The sequence below is a fragment of the Xenopus tropicalis genome, chromosome 1 (genome assembly GCF_000004195.4).
Source record: "Xenopus tropicalis strain Nigerian chromosome 1, UCB_Xtro_10.0, whole genome shotgun sequence".
In the NCBI taxonomy this organism is placed as follows: domain Eukaryota; kingdom Metazoa; phylum Chordata; class Amphibia; order Anura; family Pipidae; genus Xenopus; species Xenopus tropicalis.
Window position 1 is genome coordinate 144,625,397 of NC_030677.2, and position 21,961 is coordinate 144,647,357.

Below are 21,961 nucleotides of genomic sequence, written 5' to 3' on the forward strand. Positions count from 1 at the left end.
TACTGGCATGGCTTAGATCAGAAGTCTCTAACCTTTTATATTCATGAGCCACATTCAAGTGGAAAAAGTGTCAGGGAGAAACACAAGCATGAAAAAGTTACAGGGATGCCAAATTATAGCTCCGATTGGCTATTTGGTAGACCCCCCGTGCATGCACAAATGCACACATGCATGTCACTGAGGGAGAAACTCAGTGCATAAAGCGCACATTTGCCATGCAGAGGGGGGAGTGCCAGGAAATCAGCGGTGGGGGGCGAGGGATCCTGGACTAGGGGTTGGCGCCTAGCGCCCCCTCTCTGTTGCACTCTAGGCAGGTGCCTCTTCTGCCTACCCCTAGTTCCAGCCCTGCATTTACTTGTCACCTGTTTAAAGGAGAAGGAAAGTCTAAGTCACTTGGGGGTGGCAAAATGTTAGGCACCCCCCCCCCCCCCCAGTGACTTTAATCACTTACCTTTTAGGGCTCTGGCACACGGGGGAGATTAGTCGCCCGCGACAAAACTCCCTGTTCGCGGGATTATCATGTGTTTATAACCTTTGCAGAAACAATGAACTCATGAGTTGCAGCCTGATAATTTTGTTATTAGCAAAAGGCAGGAAACCCCTGAATACGTTTATAACTCTCTGTACATAAATAGCTGTTCTTAGAAAACTCTTATACATGTTGCACTGTATATATTCTAGATAACACCAAATTTATTACATGAAATGGAAGGCATTTTAACTTAGAAAAAAACAATACTATGGACTCCCCACTCTGTAAAACTAATTGCGCAGAGTGTTGATTGCCAGAGCATTTTTTAATGCCGCATCGTTTTTACAAGCGGTAAGCACCCGTCACTTGACAGCACTAGAGCGTCACATTAAAACCTTCTATCCCGGGTCATTGAACCAGACAATTCTGATTATCAGGTTTATTGGCCCCTGCAATAACAAAATAAGGCTTTAATTTTCTTGATACGACAGCCTGTGAATGTGAAAGTGAGTATTGCCAACCATACTGTCCTCCAGCAGCCAGGAACACATTTGCCTTCATATTTCTATATTTGGGTAGAGATAATGCGTCACTTCCCGTTAGGAGCGGACATGTATCTCCCCAGGAAGTGTTTCCCCTCGCTATTGGAGACAGGTTTGTGCCTGACGCTTTTAGAAGTACTTCTTGCTGAACGTCAGTGAGGACTTGAGTTTAGCATTTAGCATTTAGATTTTAGATTTAGCATTTGTGTACCATGGCATAGGCTGCCATCAGCCATAAGTTTCCGCAAGTTGTTTTCTCGTTTCCTCGTTAGAAATGCCAGGTCATTTCCAATCCTGTGTTGGCATATGTCAGAAGGCTGATAGAACATACATAGCTTTGCTTACTAGGCTTGACTTTTGTTTAGGGTAGACAGACAGGAAGGCACGTTTGTAGAATGGCGGACAGCCTTAGTGCTGTTAGATGTTTGCAAACAGTTGCCCAGAATGTGGAGTTTATATGATAGTAACTCCCTGACCCATGGACTTTGAGGCATATATAAATTTGCCCTTACCTTCCCAGATTCTGAAGTATATATTTGACACATCATTTATATAGTGCTTTATACCACTCCAACAGCACTGTTCTCAAGGGGTGACTGGCTTTACAGCTGTCATTGTGTTATATTAACCCCAAATTTCTGAAACCATGTCATTCTAATCTACATTTATTGTTTCCCAGGATGCCAGCGTTGCCATTGGATGAGTTACAGGTGACCCAAAAAGATGCTGTGACAGGGAGACTGTGTACTCTGCCTGCACTGGTAAGATATAACGGCTGCCATTATTCAGTTAGCAAGCACTCATCGTCAAGCTCTATTTAATAACTCATTCTAAGTGTAGCTGTACTTATTTGTCTCAACCTCCTTGGGCTGTATCACTCTTTAAGTGGCTACAAACATTTACTTTACCCCTTAGGGTGAAGACACACAGAGCTACTAGTAGCAGCTACTTGTCGTGGCTACTAGAATAGACAATGCTGATCATTTACTAATAACTGTCTCTATGTGTGTTTTAGCAGAGGCAATTCTCAGTATTGTCTATGGAAAGGTTTTTTTCTGGAGTTTAGTAGCTGTGAAAAAGTAGCTGCTACTAGTAGCTCAGTATCTTCACCCTTAGGGCAGGGGTACACGGGGAGATTTGTCTCTCCGCAACAAATCTCCTGCATTGCAATCCCACCGGCTAGAATGTAAATTGCCGGTGGGATTCATACGCGTTGCTGCGATGTCCCGCAGTCGCCCGAAGTTTCCTCTGAAGACAACTTCTGGTGACTGTCGCGGCACAACTAATCTCCCCATGTACCCCTGCCCTTAAGTGTAACTTTTGCTTGTGATTTTTCAGGTGTCTGTCTGAATTAGGTTACAATAAGTGGCTGTTTTCTTTCTTGCCAGCATCCTGAGCGTATTGTGTCAAGGCACTTTGTCTTATATGTACCTCCACCAGCTTCCTGTGCTCCAGCTTTACTAGAGGAGTTTTTGGAGAGAGCTAATTTTATCACACAAGACCTGCGCTGGTTACTGGGGCTTCCCCATGACCTCTTCTGGTGCCAGGTGACTAATTATTGTTGTTTAACCATTTGAATGCATTCCAAACATTGATAGGATCTTACTGTTTTTTTTCACTATTCTGGATTTTAATGAACTTTTATTTAAATATATTTATGTTTGAAAAACCTCTGTTACACTTATATTTTCTATTCAGGCATATTGTATATTGTGAGAGTTGCCATATTGTTGCATCAACAGTTACTGACAAAAGGCTACATTTCCTGTAGTAGTAATTTATATTTGATGTAGCATATTGCTGGAGGCTATCTTAGTAGTGGTCAGCATGGCAGCTCGCATCCATTTGAATACACAGAAATGTACACCCTACATATAACCAGCAATGTTCTTTGTCCAGGGATATAAATGAAAAATAACTGTACTTCAAAATACAATTTATTCTTTCCTTTATTCTTTCTTTCCTTTAATAGGCCATTCCTAAAGAGGATTTAATTTTTAACGGTTTGCCATTTTCCATATACACGTGCAGGCATTATAGAATTCCTTTAGTTGAAATATCGGAGTTAGTCTTGTATAATGTTGCTGTGCTGTAATACAGATTTTATAATTTTATTTAGGCCTTTTTATTTTATACTTTGACGCATTCTGTATACTTCTGTACATTTTCCTTTGTTTATTTAGAAGAACAGTAGTCTCAGAAGCACTAGGTGGGACAGGTTTTAGGAAGCTCCAAGATCTCACTCTTTTTGGACATATATCAGTGGGAGCTGCTGTAGATTTTCACTTTTATGGGACAATGCAACAATATTTGTAGTAATAATTTATAGATAGTTTAGGTTTATGCCAATGGGATGTTCTCACTTGAATCCAAGCAACTTGTCATTAGTTTCAGTGTGTACCCAGTGATTGCATATAAATTAGCACTATGCATGTGATAAGCAATGCAATTTGTCTAGGGAAATAAATGTAAATTAACTGCTGTACAGAGATTTTCTTTTGAGGAGTTCCCTTTTCCCCATATGCAGTCCCTCTAAGTGTTTTTGAGGCATTCTACAATTGTTATCTATAATAAAATAACACAATGTTCAATGTTTTGTTCAAAGTATCAACTGTGTACTTGACTGGTTTTGTTGTTTTTTTGTTAGTTTATTTCTTTTACTATACATGTTCTGTTCTGTTTCCAAAACCCCAGGTGCTATTTGATGAATCACTACAAAAATGTCTAGATTCTTTCTTGAACAATGCTCCAAGGAGATATGACCGTCACTGCCCCCTTCCTCCACTTGTTCAGAAAGTGCAGAATGAGCTTCATCACTATGTCTTCCTCGCTTTCTTGCGTATGTCGACACACAAAGAATCCAAGGTGCCATAAAATAATATCAATAAATGTAATAAATATTTCAAGTCACAGTTGCATTTTTATGTTGGTTTGAAAACCCAACAGACTGTTCTTCAATTTCATCGTATTCTTCCGCTTTTTAATCTTATTTTTCTAAACAATTTTCCTCCCACAGTTTGTTTTAGGGGTACAACACCCAAACTCCAAACTTCTTTGTCCTATAGCAGAGCAGGTTGTTTGTGCTTTTCGAAGTGATCCCGCCTTCTGTCTTTTTGTGGAGCCCCTCCTAACACCCCAATTGTTTCATTGACTTTGACAGGGAAGATTTTCAAACTGCTGCCGCTCTTACATCTTTGAAGCTAAACTCGCAAAACTTGAATATCATAATCATGGGGTCACCCCAAATGAAACAGCGGCATTTGTTGGACAACCCAAAGCTCGAACAGCCAATCAAATTTCACGCCTTATTTAAAAAGGGAACTTTAAACTGCTGCCAATCTTAGAGCTTTGAAGCCACAAAGTTAAATCATAGTCATGGGGTCAACCCAAAAGAAAAGGCAATATTTGTTGGAGGCCAAGTTGAAAGAGCCAACAACAGCCAATCAGATTTCACACATTGACTTTTAATGGGGAAATTTAAATTGCTGCTACTCTTACAGCTTTGAGGCTACACTCACCAAACTTGAATCACATAGTCATGGGGTCAACTTAAATGAAAAGATAATATTTGTTGGATGGCCAAAAGTGGGTGGAGCTACAAACAGCTAATCAGTTCACCCATTAACTATCAATAGGGGAATTTAACCCGCTGCCATTCTCACAGTATTAACCCCAGGATTCGGTTTGGGGGTTGGTCACTGGTGGACTGCAGGTCAAGGTTAGTAAAAGTGGACGGAGCCACCAACAGCCAATCAGATTTCATCCATTGAATTTCATTGTTTTACATTTAAATTGCTCCCATTCTTATGCCAGGGTTCCCAAACTTTACACAGTCAGCCACTAGTTGACTGCATATTCAAGGTTAGAAAAAAAGTGGGTGAAGCCACCAACAGATTTCACCCATTGACTTTTATTGTTTTAAATTTTAACTGCTGCATTCTTTAAATATTATTACCAGGGTCCCTAAACTTTGCACAATTAGTCACTGAGTAACTACAGTGCAAGGTTAGAAAAAGTGGGCAGAGCCACTAACTGTAGTGTATACTGACTTTCAGTGGAAAAATTAAATTTTTTTTGTCATTCTAACACTAATAAAAACTAGGGTCCCCAAAATTTATACAGTGTTTTTTACTATATGACTGTGGTCCAAGGTTAGAAAAACTGGGTGGAGCCAACAATAGCCAATCAGATTTCATTCAGTGATGTCATATGATTTTAAAACCAACATGAAGTTTGTTCTCAAACTTCCCTTTCTAGTTGATTAATAGTGTCTGTCTGTTACAGGAACACCACATTACTCCCTCTGTGTTTGGGGAAATCCTGTACAACAACTACCTGTTTGACATTCCTAAGCTCCTGGATATCTGTGTCCTTTTTGGAAAGGGGAATTCGGCTCTGCTACAGAAGATGATTGGTAAACAATGCTGATTTTGCTTTTCTTTGTGTTTATTGATAGTAATAACCCTTCATTTTCTTATCTTTCTATGTGTCTTAAAAATGGTTTTATAATAAAATTGCATTACCATGTCCCATATTCCAGTAGTCCTTACAGGTGTACTGCTTATAAATTGGATTTATTTTACATTAGCTGTTCCTTAAAGGAGAAGGGAAAAACATTTTGGCATTTTATTTCCAATAAATTAGTCACAATAGTGCAAGTTAGAACGATATATATATATTTTGCAGAAAGCTTTACCATCCCCTAGTAAACAGCCCTAGAAGCTCTCTCTGTTTGCTTAAGATAGCAGCTGCCATTTTAGCTTGGTCTCAGTAGCTTCCGTGCTGCAGCACTGTAGCTTAGATTACACAGGTTGGGGGAGTAAATTCTTATGGGTGAGGGAGCAAATTCTGATTGGAGGGGAAAAGGGAGAGGATTAAACTGAGCAGACTTGTGCCTGTGCCCAGAAGGATTTTTCTAAGATTAGGAAGTCTGATACCGAAGAAAGATACCAATGTAAATAAAGCCATTGAGAGTCCTCTATCAAAAGAAACACAGGATTTCTTGTCTTCTTTTGTGAAGAAAAAATAACTACCTCGAGTGTGATCCCTTGCCAGCGGTTCCTGCTCCAGCCCGCCCCGCCAACCCCACAGACTGCCTGTTTGCCCTCTTCTGCGCGCCGCAATAGTTCTATGTAGCAATAGTCTACATAGAAGTCGAGCCCGGGATTTCTGCAGGGGAGCGTGACGTCACTTCCGCTGTGGGGTTGGTGGGGCAGGCTGGAGCAGGAACCGCTGGCAGGGTAGCGGTGCGCAGGCAGTCTGTGGGGTTGGCGGGCTGGAGCAGGAACCGCTGGCAGGGGAGCGGCATGCAGGCAGTCTGTGGGGTTGGCGGGGCGGGCTGGAGCAGGAACCGCTGGCAGGGGATCACACTCGAGTATAAGCCGAGGGTGACTTTTTCAGCACATTTTTGATGCTGAAAAACTCTGCTTATACTCGAGTATATACGGTAAGCTTTATCAGAAAGGTCTATGTAAATACAGCCATAAGCACTCACAGAAATGTTGCACTAAGTCCTCTATCAAAAGGAATGTTCTTAGGGTATCTGACTTCCTCTCTCAGAAAAACCCTTCATTCCTGGGGCTAGATTCTGCACAGTTCTCTCCTCTCTGCCCTCTCCTGCTCCTCACAAGTATTCATAAAACTCACTCCCCCCCACACTTAGGAATGTGTAATCTGAGCTATAATGACTAAGCTGCAAGCAGGAAGCTATGAAGACAAGCTAAAATGGCAGCTGCAATCTTAAACAAACAGAGAAAGCTTCTAGGGCTCTTTACTTAAGTATGATAAAGTTTTCTGTAGACTATATATAGAATTCTATGTGGCAGTAATGTGGCGACTCTATTGGCAGTAAAATGCCAAAATGAACTTCTCCTTAAAAGTTACAAGAGACCGTTTTTTTTGCTGTCCATGGTAATTGGCTGCTCTGCTCACTGTCGCCTTAGGGTGGCACAGATCACAGCATGTAAGAGTCTTTCAGTTCTTGTTTTTACCCTCTCAACTAGCTTTTAATTGGTAGTTTTTGTAAATTGTAAGCTGCCGGAGACAAGCGCAGTTTATATGAATCCGGTTCTCGGGAAGCCTTGACACCTTGTTTAAAACTTAACTACCTTCATTGTCAAGCTAAAGGTAGAGAGGCATCAAAAACAAAATGCAGGCAGTTAAACACACCAAAGAGATATACTCACTGATGCCTGTTAAATGGTGAAAAAAGAAATACCTGGGAGATCTTATGGAACACTCAACCTTCCCAACATACCTGCAGATCCGAGAGAAAGCACAGCAACCTACTCTCCCCTTTTACAAATATTTACAGTTGCGATCAGTGTTCAGGGACCAATTTGCCACTCTCACCCCCCAACTCATTTCTTTACCAGCGGAGGCTACTTTACAATCTAGTAACCCAGTAAAGCTCACCTCAAATCTATATCAAAATCTACTTTCAACAGGTCCAAAACCCTTCCACTCTGCACAAATGTGGTGGACTTCCCAAATACCAGCACTCACCCAAGACGATTGGGAAGAGGCAACAGACGCAATGTACAACTGTCTTATATCTACCAGAGACAGACTTATACAGTATAAAACCTTCCATCACCTGTATATCACACCACTAAGATTGCACCAGATGGGCCGTACCCCAACAAATCACTGCCCGAGATGTGCAGCAAGCTCTGCCAACTTTTTTCACATGATCTGGTCATGCCCCCATATTGCTAAATTCTGGTCAGCAGTGACCAAATATCTATCAAACAACTTAGCCTTCCCCACTGTGACCGCTCCTGAAACCTGCTTGCTAGGAGTCCTAGACACTATAATTGCCCAAAATAGCTCCCGGCTACGCTACAGAATATTGCTGTTCTATGCCAAAAAAACAGTTGCAATGCACTGGATGGGCACTACCCTCCCCACTGTTACAGCCTGGAAGAATCTAGTGAATGCTGTTGTCCCTCTTTACAAACTTACATATGAGAACAGGGGCGTGTCCGATAAATTCAATAAAGTTTGGGGTCCTTGGTGTGAACTGGAGGGAAACTGAAGGACTCTACTCCCATTCACAGGGTAAAATCCCCGGCGTTTCCCCACTTCTCTCTACCATATCCTGAGCACTTAGCTCAGTAGGTTGATGTACCCAATACTATGTAACTGCCGCCAGATCCACCCTTAAACTTTGTATTGTTACACTTTCCCCCTCGATGTTTGTAACAAACCTTAAAGACAGACCTGAAAAGAAAGACTAGCATATTCTATTTACTGTAATGTTAAATGTGTTATTTTATGTTTTTGTTTGTATAAAAAGCAATAAAACATACCTTTCAAAAAAAAAAATGGTGAAAAAAGGCCAAAGGTTCCATATTTAACAGAAAAAAATGGAAATAAGATATTTTAATTATTATAAACTGCATGTAGTTTCCTTTTAAAAAAAAAAAAATATCCATATACAAGTGGATAAATAATTTAATTCTGTTGCATTTGTAACTTGTCATCTGTTTGCCATGTAAGTTATGATTTATATTTGAGTAAAGCAGGAAACGCAGCATGTGATTTTCAGGTTCCTGCCAGCTCATACTTAGTTACATCTTTCATTCCACTGTATGCTTTTTAAAGCATTTTTTCTGTTTCCAGGTAACATTTTCCAGCAACAACCCAGTTATTACCAGGATCTTGATGAGAGTGTGCCTACATTGCTTCAGGTAAATGGGCTGTATCTGTAAAAACAAATAATGCATAATACATCGCTTAATGAAAAATATGATGAGTACAATAGATATCTTTTGAGGAGTTTGACCCTGTAAAGGTACAGAGCTAAAGTAGAATAGATCAGATGGAGGTGAAGATAAATAATGAACTGACAGTTATTATTTTTTAATATATATGCAAGGTTTTCTGCACCCTTAAAGTAATGTGTGATCTGTATTTATAAACAAAAGATTATAGTTTGTGGTCATATCCACCTCATAACATTGATATATTGAATAGACCCATAAAACTTTTCCACAGATATCCAAGACCGTAAATAAGATTGCCTTACTAAATCTCACCCTATTTGACATTGTTTAGTGCCTCTCAATTTATCTGTGCAAATCAGATCATCTTGCCAAAGGTCTGTTGGGTCCTAGCCTGTTTAGCTAATGCCACACATGGCTGTTTCTTGGCCTTAAACACAGGGCAAGAGTCCACACCTTCGCTGGCATCAGCCTTCAACTTTGCCTACATGCAGAACCATTGCACTGATCCAAGTGCAGGTACAAAAATGCCTACTCACGCATTCTCTCACTGAAATCTGCCATGTGTGCCTGCACACGGGCCAATGCAATGGTTACGGCTATAAGCCAATAAGAAGGCTCATGCCAGTGTAGGGGCGGATTCTCCACCTTTGTGGCATTACCATTAAGTTTTTGTCACACTGCTACCCCTGTCCTCTGCCTTGAGGCTTTCTAATATTCAGGCAGTCACTGCTATACATAACATCCCTGCACACAAATATCTGTTGATTAACCTGGTCTTTACAGTAAAGTACTTACTTGGTTATACTCATTGTGAATTTTTGTGTGAAATAAATCCTTATTTCTGTACTTCACTGTATATTTGCAACTGCAATATAGTTATTTCTAACTTCATTATTTTCTTTGAAGGTGTTCAATAGAATCCTACAGATCTGCGGGATAAAGCAGGACAGTGATTGTGCAGAGCCTCAAAAATTGGAAAGCCAGAAAAAGATAACACCTTTAGATATGCCAGAAGAGGTCAGTTTATTCAAGTAAACCTTTTGTAAAGTGAATTTCTGCTATGGTATCGCAACTATAAACAAGATATTTTTGTTCTAACTGCTTCATTTTTTTTAAACATTACCATATGCATTTGGTCCTGAGTAAATGTTCACAGTCATATAGAACTGAACAATATTTTCCAGTGATCAGCAGGTCAGTCTCTGTTTATTTCACTTACATTCATTTTGATACAACATATTAGTCAAGACCCAATACAAAAGTAAAAATGCTCTATATTAGTATGAAATGTAATGTTTAGATAACAATTAACAAAGCTTAGTTAGTTTTAAAAAAAATACAGCAAAGTCATTATGTATATTGCCCGTTTCACTTTAACTGTATATAATATATATATATATATATATATATATATCCAAAAAAGACCAGCAACACCGAGTTATGCTCCAAAAACAATCAATTGTGTATTAAAAACGCATGAACAGCCAAAGTTACGTTTCGGTCCCCATCGGGACCTTTCTCAAGGCAACCATGCTAACCAACCCCATGTTCTATTTATCCATAGTGGGGGTTGGGGTTGGTTAGCATGGTTGCCTTGAGAAAGGTCCCGATGGGGACCGAAACGTAACGTTGGCTGTTCATGCGTTTTTAATACACAATTGATTGTTTTTGGAGCATAACTCGGTGTTGTTGGTCTTTTTTGGATATTTAAGTCATTTACCTTGCACCCGAGCTAAGAGCTGAAGCAGAGTGCCACCCTGGGTTCGCTATATATATATATATATAATATAGTATAAAAAAGACCAGCAACTCCGGGATTTCTTGTGAAAAATCAAAACATGTATTCAAAGTAGCATACACAGCCGACGTAACGTTTCGGTCCCCATCAGGACCTTTCAGTGAAATCGCGCAAGTTTCCTCTCAAGGCAACTTGCGCGATTTCACTGAAATCGCGCCGCCGCGTATGCCATCCCACCAGCGATTTACATTTGGTGGGATGGCAATCCGGGGAGATTAGTCGCCCGCGAACAGGGAGTTTTGTCGCGGGCGACTAATCTCCCATGTGCCAGAGCCCTTAGTGGACTAAATAAAACATACAGGAATATTGTCAGAAACGTCATCCCTGCTCATTTCCTTCTTCAGGATTTGCAGGATGCTGTGCTGTACCTTTGTGACACATCCAGCACACTTTGGGCATTCTTGGAAATATTTCCAGCTGCTGCTCAGACTGTTCAGAAACATGACATCTTGAACAAGTAAGTATATGAAAGCCCCTTTTAGTATTTTAACTTGCATGTCGTAGTAATAGCAAGATAGCACAGCCTTTACATTTATTAGGACAACTTCAGTATAGCAAACTTTGAACAAGATACCGTACATTTAGGATTGTTTTCAGGGTGTTTAAAATAATGCAGTGTTTCTTCTTTTGAATATGGCCTTTAAAAGAAGAATTGTGATTATCTTGCTTCTTATTATGTGTCTGCCACAGTTAGTTAAAGGAAAACTTTACCCCCAATTAATGTACCGTATATACTCGAGTATAAGCCGATCCGACTATAAGCCGAGGTACCTAATTTTACCTAAGAAAACTGGAAAAACTTATTGACTCAAGTATAAGCCTAGGGTGGGAAATGCAGCAGCTACTGCTAAATTTCATTAATTAAAATAAATACCAATAAAATTACATTAAATGAGGCATCAGTGGGGCATATTTTTCTAAATATTTTTTACAAAGAAAAACCGTAAACTAGCTCTGTAAGTGGAGAAGAAGGTCAACAAAAACAATATGGTATCAACAATAATGCCTTAAGAGTACTACCCCCCCTTAGCTCAATCAGCAACCAAGCTAAAACACAAAGAGTTAAAATCCTTCAAAACTATGGTTTATATAGAATATAAAGTGCAATGTATAGTGCAGAATGGGACAGGTGAGGATGGTAGATGAATTTGGGAGCGGGCCAGGGCACTGGAGGGTCTGGTTGCGGTTGGCCTAATTTGCACACAAATGACAGAAGGTGCTAGTCTGGAGGGACTCATGGCACCCGACTTGAGTATAAGCCGAGGGTGACTTTTTCAGCACATTTTGGGTGCTGAAAAAACTAGGCTTATACTCGAGTATATACAGTGATATAAACTATCTGTTGGTTAGGTATTCATTCTGGAGGTGTAATTTTCCTTTAAATGTTTTTGGCGCAGTTTGTTAAATGAAACACAGTATCCACTCTGCCTTGTGTCATGAGTGACCAGGCTCACTCTTCACTTTAAAATTAAAAGTGTGGCATTAGCCTTCGCCCAGACAAGGGCAGAACAGGGAGCAGTTATTTTAGCAGCAGGATACCAAGACAAAATTTGTACACAGTTTACCAAAGGTGATCCATCATACCTCATAATTCAACTTTGCTCCAAAATATTCCTTATCGGTTTATCTCTTCCCTTCAGACTGAGCTCTTTTTATGAGCTGGCCTTCTCTGAACTGGAAGCTGCAGTAATGAAAAGGAAGTTTGAAGACAAAAGGTGATGAAAATAATTTCATGTTTCTTAAAAGCCAATCTTACTTTATAACTTTATATTTTTCATTGCTGTTTGTGATCTTTCTACGTTGCACAGAAATCTAAACAACAAAAATCATATTCTCAGTTGTTTCTTTGTCCAAGCAAGTGGCCTGTGAAATTGTGTCCCTGCACTTTTATCAGTTCTCCAGTTCCTCAGTAGTGTTGCTAATGAACACATATTTTTTATTTCTAAAACTTTGTTTTAACAGCATGCAATTAGATCTCTGGAGGAGGCTTTCACACTCCAAGAAGAAGCTGCTGGAGATCTGCCACATCATTATCAGTGAGACTTGTCTACAGCCCCTTCTAGAACACAGGTACTTGACTTCTGCACAGCCTGCCTGGGGACTAACATTTAGAAAGTTTGCATTCTAATTGTTTTTTTAATTGCAGAACAGAGAATATTCAGCCTTTTGTGGAGGAATTCCTACAGATCTTGACAGCCTTTCTTCCAGAAAGGAGGTAAGGGCAATTGTAGGAATGCATGTTCATAATAATAACATGGCAGGCTGATACCATATACTATGTATGGCTCATGTGTGGCCAGATAAATACAAGGACAACCACTCAGTTTAGGAGAACTTTTAATAATGGAAATTAAGTGTATTTCAGTTTATATAGAATCGTAAATATGTTACATTACAGTGGAGGAAATAATTATTTGACCCCTCACTGATTTTGTAAGTTTGTCCAATGACAAAGAAATGAAAAGTCTCAGAACAGTATCATTTCAATGGTAGGTTTATTTTAACAGTGGCAGATAGCACATCAAAAGGAAAATCGAAAAAATAACTTTAAATAAAAGATAGCAACTGATTTGCATTTCATTGAGTGAAATAAGTTTTTGAACCCCTACCAACCATTAAGAGTTCTGGCTCCCACAGAGTGGTTAGACACTTCTACTCAATTAGTCAACCTCATTAAGGACACCTGTCTTAACTAGTCACCTGTATAAAAGACACCTGTCCACAGAATCAATCAATCAAGCAGACTCCAAACTCTCCAACATGGGAAAGACCAAAGAGCTGTCCAAGGATGTCAGAGACAAAATTGTAGACCTGCACAAGGCTGGAATGGGCTACAAAACCATTAGCAAGAAGCTGGGAGAGAAGGTGACAACTCTTGGTGCGATTGTTCGAAAATGGAAGGAGCACAAAATGACCATCAATCGACCTCGCTCTGGGGCTCCACGCAAGATCTCACCTCGTGGGGTGTCAATGATTCTGAGAAAGGTGAAAAAGCATCCTAGAACTACATGGGAGGAGTTAGTTAATGACCTCAAATTAGCAGGGACCACAGTCACCAAGAAAACCAATTGAAACACATTACACCGCAATGGATTAAAATCCTGCAGGGCTCGCAAGGTCCCCCCTGCTCAAGAAGGCACATGTGCAGGCCCGTCTGAAGTTTGCCAATGAACACCTGAATGATTCTGTGAGTGACTGGGAGAAGGTGCTGTGGTCTGATGAGACCAAAATAGAGCTCTTTGGCATTAACTCAACTCGCTGTGTTTGGAGGAAGAAAAATGCTGCCTATGACCCCCAAAACACCGTCCCCACCGTCAAGCATGGGGGTGGAAACATTTTGCTTTGGGGGTGTTTTTCTGCTAAGGGCACAGGACAACTTATTCGCATTAACGGGAAAATGGACGGAGCCATGTATCGTGAAATCCTGAACGACAACCTCCTTCCCTCTGCCAGGAAACTGAAAATGGGTCGTGGATGGGTGTTCCAGCACGACAATGACCCAAAACATACAGCAAAGGCAACAAAGGAGTGGCTCAAGAATAAGCACATTAAGGTCATGGAGTGGCCTAGTCAGTCTCCGGACCTTAATCCAATAGAAAACCTATGGAGGGAGCTCAAGCTCAGAGTTGCACAGAGACAGCCTCGAAACCTTAGGGATTTAGAGATGATCTGCAAAGAGGAGTGGACCAACATTCCTCCTAAAATGTGCGCAAACTTGGTCATCAATTACAAGAAACGTTTGACCTCTGTGCTTGCAAACAAGGGTTTTTCCACTAAGTATTAAGTCTTTTTTTGTTAGAGGGTTCAAAAACTTATTTCACTCAATGAAATGCAAATCAGTTGCTATCTTTTATTTAAAGTTATTTTTTCGATTTTCCTTTTGATGTGCTATCTGCCACTGTTAAAATAAACCTACCATTGAAATGATACTGTTCTGAGACTTTTCATTTCTTTGTCATTGGACAAACTTACAAAATCAGTGAGGGGTCAAATAATTATTTCCTCCACTGTATATGGGACTCAAGCTTTCCCTAATTGGGGTGGTTGTGTTTGTCTTTATGTAGGCAACTTTAACTGATTACCATGCCTGGACTGACATTTCAGGAACACAGAGGACCAAACAGCCCCCTGTCAGCCCAATAAATATATAATTACTGCACTCACAGGTCTTGCAAAGTGAAAAAGTGGTCATTTATATACACATAACTGTTAAGAAGATTCAGGGGAGTTATTTGTGGAGTCAATGTTAGGACAATGTGTTTAAAGGAGAACTAAAGCCTAACTACAGAAGTAGGCTAGAAATGTTGTACATTAGGTTTTGGGCTTTTCTACCTGCCAAAGGCCCCCACAGCCCTTTGGTGGGAATGATCTGTGGCTCTTAAGATGCCCCCAGTAGCTCCCCATATTCTTTTCTGATGATTCACTGCACATGCTCTGTGCTGCTGTCAGTTGCTGAGATTAGGAACTGACATATAATATAAATGTCACAATATAAGGCTGATTAGTAATAAATGCAGATAATTACTACATGGCAGCGCAGAGACTAGTGCATATAGCATCATCATTTAATAATCCGCATCAGCTTATATGACAGACAAACGTCATTTTCTGCTTGATAATTTGCAATTACCTCTAAGCTTAGCTTTTCAACAGCTGCCCTGAGCACACTGAGCTTCTGTGACAAGTTTGAAGGCCTGGATCATTGCTTCTATTGAGATGCTGAAACTTAAGGCTGGTGCAGTAATTAGAGTACATGGCACTTTTAGCCATATCCATTTGTAGGGATAAGTTATCCTTTAATGTTTCTCTGGGGACCCAAATTCAACATGGTAGTAAGCAATATGATCCTAGAATTGGTTTAGAATAAATTATTTACTTTATTTCAACAAATTGGATTTTGAGTCTTAAGCTGGCCACACATGGACCAATATAATCATAAGAAACTACTTTTTGTACGATTTTCGGATCATATGTGGGCTTTGAAATATCGTCCGTTGGTCCTCTAGTCAATCGGACAGGTTAGAAAATATAAAAATAAAATCTATGCATGAATTGTGTATCTGACGATATCTTTGGGAGGACCTACAATGCATTTATGGGACTTCACTTTCGTACTATTGTTGTCTGACAATTATTTTATGTTCAGAGTGTCCTCCAATTTATTATTTTTAATACTTTACACTACAATTTTAGTCTGAATGTTAGTTTTACTGTAATATTGATATGAAGACATTTCTGCTGTACATACATACATTTTACCATTGCAACGATTAAACAGATTCTTTAAATCAACAGGTTTTTATGTGACTATGATGAATTATACCCAGTGGCAGAAGATGTGAATTTGCTACAGCAGGTCTCCCCTTCACTGTATCCTTTTATCATATGGGTTTAGGTCTGTATCAGCTTCTAAAATGCGTTAGTTGGCTGAAAAAATAACCCTTAACTCCATATCAGTGATGAGACTCGCACTACATACTTGTTGCATGGGGTGCAAAGTGCATGGTCGGATACCAAAAGATCGAGAGCCCCTACTCTGCCTCCAGCACGGACTAGTCCTGATGGGGCTACTAATGGAGTGAGCACTTGTACAACACAGAACTCTGTCTGTGGGGCTGAGCCTGAAGTAAGAATCTAGGATAAAAATTGCTTTCAGGACAAGGTAATCATGCACAATTACTCACTTTACTCACCTTCTGTTGTTTCAGTGTGCAGGTGCTACAGCCAGCTCTTCTTTTACTGGGGTGGAACTGGATTCTTTGGTATCACAAGTAAAGGACTTGCTTCCTGATCTGGGTGAGGGATTCATATTATGTTGTCTTGAGGAATATGAACACAATCCTGAGAGAGTAATTAACAATTTACTGGAAGATAACCTAAGCCCACATCTTCAAGGTTTGGATCGCACTATGCCCAGGTACTCATTTTACTTATAACCAAGCTTGCTTTCAAAAACCGATTGCTTAAAGGGCAGTGTTGCTTTCTTTTTTATGATTAACCCCCTGGAATCACCAGAGGTAGATGCTTAATTCTTACCACAAGGAAATAGTTGTGCTGGCATAGCTTTATCATATCTCTATGTACAGGCAAGCAAATGTAGGAATCTCTCTATCTACCAAGCATTCTTTATACCTTTATCACCTTTGTCGACCTGCTATGGGCACTAGCCCATTCCCTTTGGCTGTCAGGTCATGCATTCACCTATGTTATTACATAGCTGAATGTAAAATATAAGGATATTATAAGTCACTGAGGAGTTCTGTGACCATATAAAAGCAGGCCCAAGACTGATATTTTTTTTAAAAAAAAGTCAAAACCAAAATGAAATCCATTCCAATTCCCAATGGTTCAAATCTAGTAACAGGTGCAGGCTTTTAGAGTTTACTGTACAACTAGTAGGGTGTGGGCTTTCTATTTGACATAGCTTATTTCAAAAGTGCAGACAAGCAACACTCCTTCTATAAGCCACAGTGCTATTGTAACTGGTGATTTATTTCTCTTTAATAGGAAATTAAATAGTTATTCACATTGTAATTTGTCTCTCAGGAATGAGAGGGTGGAGACCTGTCCGCTTGTCACCTCTCGATCGAACATCTTTGCAGATGACGAGTTTGATGTTTTTAGCCGAGACACCATTGACACTTCAAGGATATGGAAAGGAAGGAGGTAAGCAAGCAACACTTATTCACTTATTATTCCTCTGCTTACACAGTGCTTTTATAATGTTTAGGTAGTGTTGTGTAGATGACACTGGCTTGGTATTATTTATGTAGGATCATGTCTTCTTCTGTGATATAGAATCATATGGACCCGTTACATGAGCAAATGTTTGTGTGTGTATGTGTTATGTCCTCAAATATGCAAAACTGTCATACAGAATCAGCAAATATATCTCAGTGGACAGTAGCTCTCCCCTTCACAGCCGTTTTTATAAAAATCTGGGAAAAGCACCCACTTGAAATGCATTACAATTGGACCATAAAAATCAGTTTAAAATGCTGGAAAATGTAAAATCGAGGTTTGACCATACATGGAATATATAAATACGCTGGTATGTAATACATGCATATTGCAAGCTTAGCAGCTACACATAAAGAAATTAGAAATAGCTAATGTTTGCTTTTTATTCTGATGCAATGTAGGAAACAGGAGTCAGCCACTGAAATCCTGGCAGATAAGAGTGTGATCTCCGCACAGAGGGAGCGTTACTCCAAGTACAGCATGGTCAGTGAGGAGCACACGGTAGATGTGGATTATGATGATGAGTATGATGATACATATGATGGAAACCAAGTGGGAGCAAATGATGCAGATTCAGATGATGAGCTTATCAGCCGCAGGTAACAGTAATATTAATGCTTATAATGCTCTATTTGTATTTAGATTAAATGAGCACTGAATATTGACTGGTTTTTCTGCCATGCAGAGTCCATATAAAGCTGGCCATACACAGGTCAATAAAAGCAGCTGACTCTAGGCCAAGTCAACAGCATATTGGCCCAAGCATGGGGGTCATTGGTAGTAGGATGGATGAAAATCAGCCAGCTATTAACTGTGCAGGTTTAAAAATCCTCCAAACAAGGAACACAGAGGCAAAGAGAGAGTGATAAATAGACAGATAGACAGACAGACAGACTGACATACAGAAAGACAGACTGGCTGACATACAGAAAGACAGACTGACAGACATACAGACTGACAGACATACAGACTGACAGACATACAGACTGACAGACATACAGACTGGCTGACATACAGAAAGACAGACATACAGGCTGACAGACATACAGGCTGACAGACATACAGGCTGACAGACATACAGGCTGACAGACATACAGGCTGACAGACATACAGGCTGACAGACATACAGGCTGACAGACATACAGGCTGACAGACATACAGGCTGACTGACATACAGGCTGACTGACATACAGGCTGACTGACATACAGGCTGACTGACATACAGGCTGACTGACATACAGGCTGACTGACATACAGGCTGACTGACATACAGGCTGACTGACATACAGGCTGACTGACATACAGGCTGACTGACATACAGGCTGACTGACATACAGGCTGACTGACATACAGGCTGACTGACATACAGGCTGACTGACATACAGGCTGACTGACGGACAGGCTGACTGACGGACAGATAGATATAGACGGACAGATAGATATAGACGGACAGATAGATATAGACGGACAGATAGATATAGACGGACAGATAGATATAGACGGACAGATAGATATAGACGGACAGATAGATATAGACGGACAGATAGATATAGACGGACATATAGATATAGACAGTAAGATGGACAGATATAGACAGAAAGACGGACAGATAAGATATAGACACAGACAGACGGACACAGACAGACAGACGGACACAGACAGACAGACGGACACAGACAGACAGACGGACACAGACAGACAGACGGACACAGACAGACAGACGGACACAGACAGACAGACGGACACAGACAGACAGACGGACACAGACAGACAGACGGACACAGACAGACAGACGGACACAGACAGACAGACGGACACAGACAGACAGACGGACACAGACAGACAGACGGACACAGACAGACAGACGGACACAGACAGACAGACGGACACAGACAGACAGACGGACACAGACAGACAGACGGACACAGACAGACGGACACAGACATATGGACAAAATAAACATGCATAGCACGGAAGTTCCAGAATTTGTTCTCCCATGAGAAGATCAGAGAAGCTGTAACAGCTGCCAGAGAGCAACTAATTTAACAAAAATCCATATCATTAAATTGTATAATTTTTCTCCCTGCCCTCTTCCCTAGGCCGTTCACTATCCCACAGGTGCTTAGATCACGCAATCAGGAGGAGGAAGCAGAAGAGGAAGATGAGGAAGAAGTGGCTGAAGAAGAAACTTCTAAGGTAAAACTGAGGATATAATCAGAGACACAGCTTTCTGGGTAACTAGACAAGAGGTACTGTTGTTTGGAGTTCTGGCTAGGATGCAGTACTAAATTCTGGCCAAAATGTCCTTTAAGTGCCAAGAATGTAGCCCTTGTCCTTTTTTGTGCCATTTCACAGCTCATCTGGGCCAGTATGTAAGACACACAATTTGTCATTACTGATAAAACTAAGAATGAGGCAAGACCTAGGCTGCTGGGAAACTATTCTAATGGCCTATAGCCATATTAGTGGTAACAATGTATTGTCACTGTGCTGCTGTTCATAACATCACTCAGGTTTATAATCCCACTTGAATTAGTTGCTGTGTCCTGATTATAGCAACAGTGCACAACATCTCTTAAATGTTAAATTCTAGAATTTGAGAAATAAAATATTATGAATACATAATTTATGTCTTTTATTCTCTGGGTGTATTTTTAGGATATTATTGTGCTTGGCTAATATGCCGCGCATTTGGGTATAATTTGGTATATTACTAAAAACTGATACTTTTCAGTAGGTTTTTACATTTTTTTTTCTTTTAATGTTATTCTTTTGAATTAATATTACAAATTATTTTAGGGAGTCTTTGCCCATTTACCCTTTTCAAACCTTTGCGTCTGTCTGTCTGTCTGTCTGTTAGTAACTGCTCCTTCTTTTCTACTTACAGCCAGATCACTTTGTGCAGGATCCTGCAGTGCTGAGAGAAAGGGCTGAGGCAAGAAAAGCTAGCTACTATGCCAAGAAAGGGTAAGAACCATATTACTTTGTATGTCCTTCACCCATTTGACTTCCAGCAATAGCTCAGTTATCACCTTTCCAGATTACCTGGTGCACAATTTGTATTCATAATCACAGTACTTATTCTGAAACTGAAAAGGCCAAAAGGGCCACATTGATTTTATGGCCCATGTATGGCCACCTTTTGCTTACACGCCAGCCACATGCAATGTGGCTGGCGTAGGCAGTAATAAGCTCAAAGAGACATCACTACATTTTAAGGAACAGTAACACCAAAAAATGAAAAATGTTTTAAAGTAATTAAAATATAATGTACTGTTGCCCTGCACTGGTAGAAGTTTCATGTTTGCTTCAGAAAGACTTCTGTAATTTATATAAATAAGCTGCTGTGTAGCCACAGGGTCAGCCATTCAAGGCACAGATTTCATAGCAGATAACAGACACACTCTGTAGAATACATTGGTAATCTACACATCTTATCTGTTTTCTGCTATGTAACCTGTGCCTTTTGAAGGATTTGATGCAAACACACAACTTTTACCAGTGCAGGGCAATAGAACATAAAATATTAATTACTTGTATACATTTTTTGGTGTTACTGTTCCTTGAATATAACCTCATAAAAAGCCTGCAGTGCTTTTTAATTACATATTACCTGAATACTTAATTAATAAAAGGACATTCTTCTTTTGTGTCAACTCTCTGTATCTTAAGCATAAGCAGCTGCTGAATTCAGCTGTCTGACTGCTTGCGATTTGTCAGGCAGTGTCTTACTACCCAAGCCCGTGAGAATATTTACCAGATAATACTACTTTCTCAGGTCTCACCTGATGTCGATTTAGCTGAAGAAGCCTTTTTATCTAGAAACTCTGCATTAGTATTCGTATTAAATAACCACACATCTTGTGTCCTTGTAGATTTCGACATGACAACACAGCAGCAGTGGCTGGCTCAGGCAGAGGGCAGGGGCAGACTCGTGAGACAATACAGGAACGCAGGAAGAAAGAATCCAATAAGAGTATGAGAGCCAACCACAACCGCAGAGTGATGGCAGACAGGAAAAGAAACAAAGGCATGATACCATCCTAATACTCAGCATGCCTCAGCAGGGCAGTATGACCTGCCACAGACAAAAAACTGCAAGGGACATTCTAGTTCTACAATAATAATACATTGCCTTGTGTGCAATAATTAATCTTATACTTTTGGGTTACCAGAAGGTTTTACATTCAAGAAAAAATAAGCATGAAACTCTCAAAGCACAAACAAATGCATAGCCAACCGAGCATGAGGTGCTCCCCACATGTTAAAGTTGGATTGCCATAAAGGGTTTACAAGTTTGTCAGAAAAACACAACCAAACTAAATAAATATGCAAAACCAGTCGCAACAAATGTAATAACAAAGCTGCATTGTTGTCATTTAATATTCTGGGACTATTGTTATAACATCACTCAGCTTCTCTGCTTCACTCTGGAGATTGTTTTAACACTTTGGGGCAGTAGTGTAAGGGCCTGGAGGATCACATATGTTTATAAATCACTATATATAGGACCACATCACAAATCTGCAAATTTTGTCTGAAATTGCCATGTCATCAAGTAGGCAGAGCTCTGGTTACCCATTGCTCAATGAAAGTTGTGTAGGGTGCCAAATCATTGATCAAAGTATTCATAAATTACACTTTATGTATTACAAATTCTTACTGATCAGATCTCATAAAA

At 40.1% G+C, this 21,961-nt stretch overlaps 1 protein-coding gene across 5 annotated transcripts; it reads left to right on the forward strand.

The window, feature by feature from the left end:
* Window positions 1-914: 914 nt before the first annotated feature.
* Window positions 915-21,643, forward strand: ascc2 (activating signal cointegrator 1 complex subunit 2). Of its 5 annotated transcripts, none has more exons than XM_031900168.1 (19): window positions 915-978; window positions 1,694-1,775; window positions 2,403-2,561; window positions 3,709-3,879; window positions 5,299-5,428; window positions 8,638-8,705; window positions 9,648-9,758; window positions 10,884-10,996; window positions 12,180-12,254; window positions 12,502-12,609; window positions 12,686-12,754; window positions 15,835-15,909; window positions 15,997-16,165; window positions 16,248-16,456; window positions 17,086-17,205; window positions 17,682-17,879; window positions 19,380-19,476; window positions 20,168-20,247; window positions 21,156-21,643. In XM_031900168.1, exons 2-19 carry the CDS (start codon window positions 1,695-1,697, stop codon window positions 21,325-21,327), a joined length of 2,205 nt encoding a protein of 734 aa, XP_031756028.1. In that variant the 5' UTR covers window positions 915-978; window position 1,694; the 3' UTR covers window positions 21,328-21,643.
* Window positions 21,644-21,961: the final 318 nt, after the last annotated feature.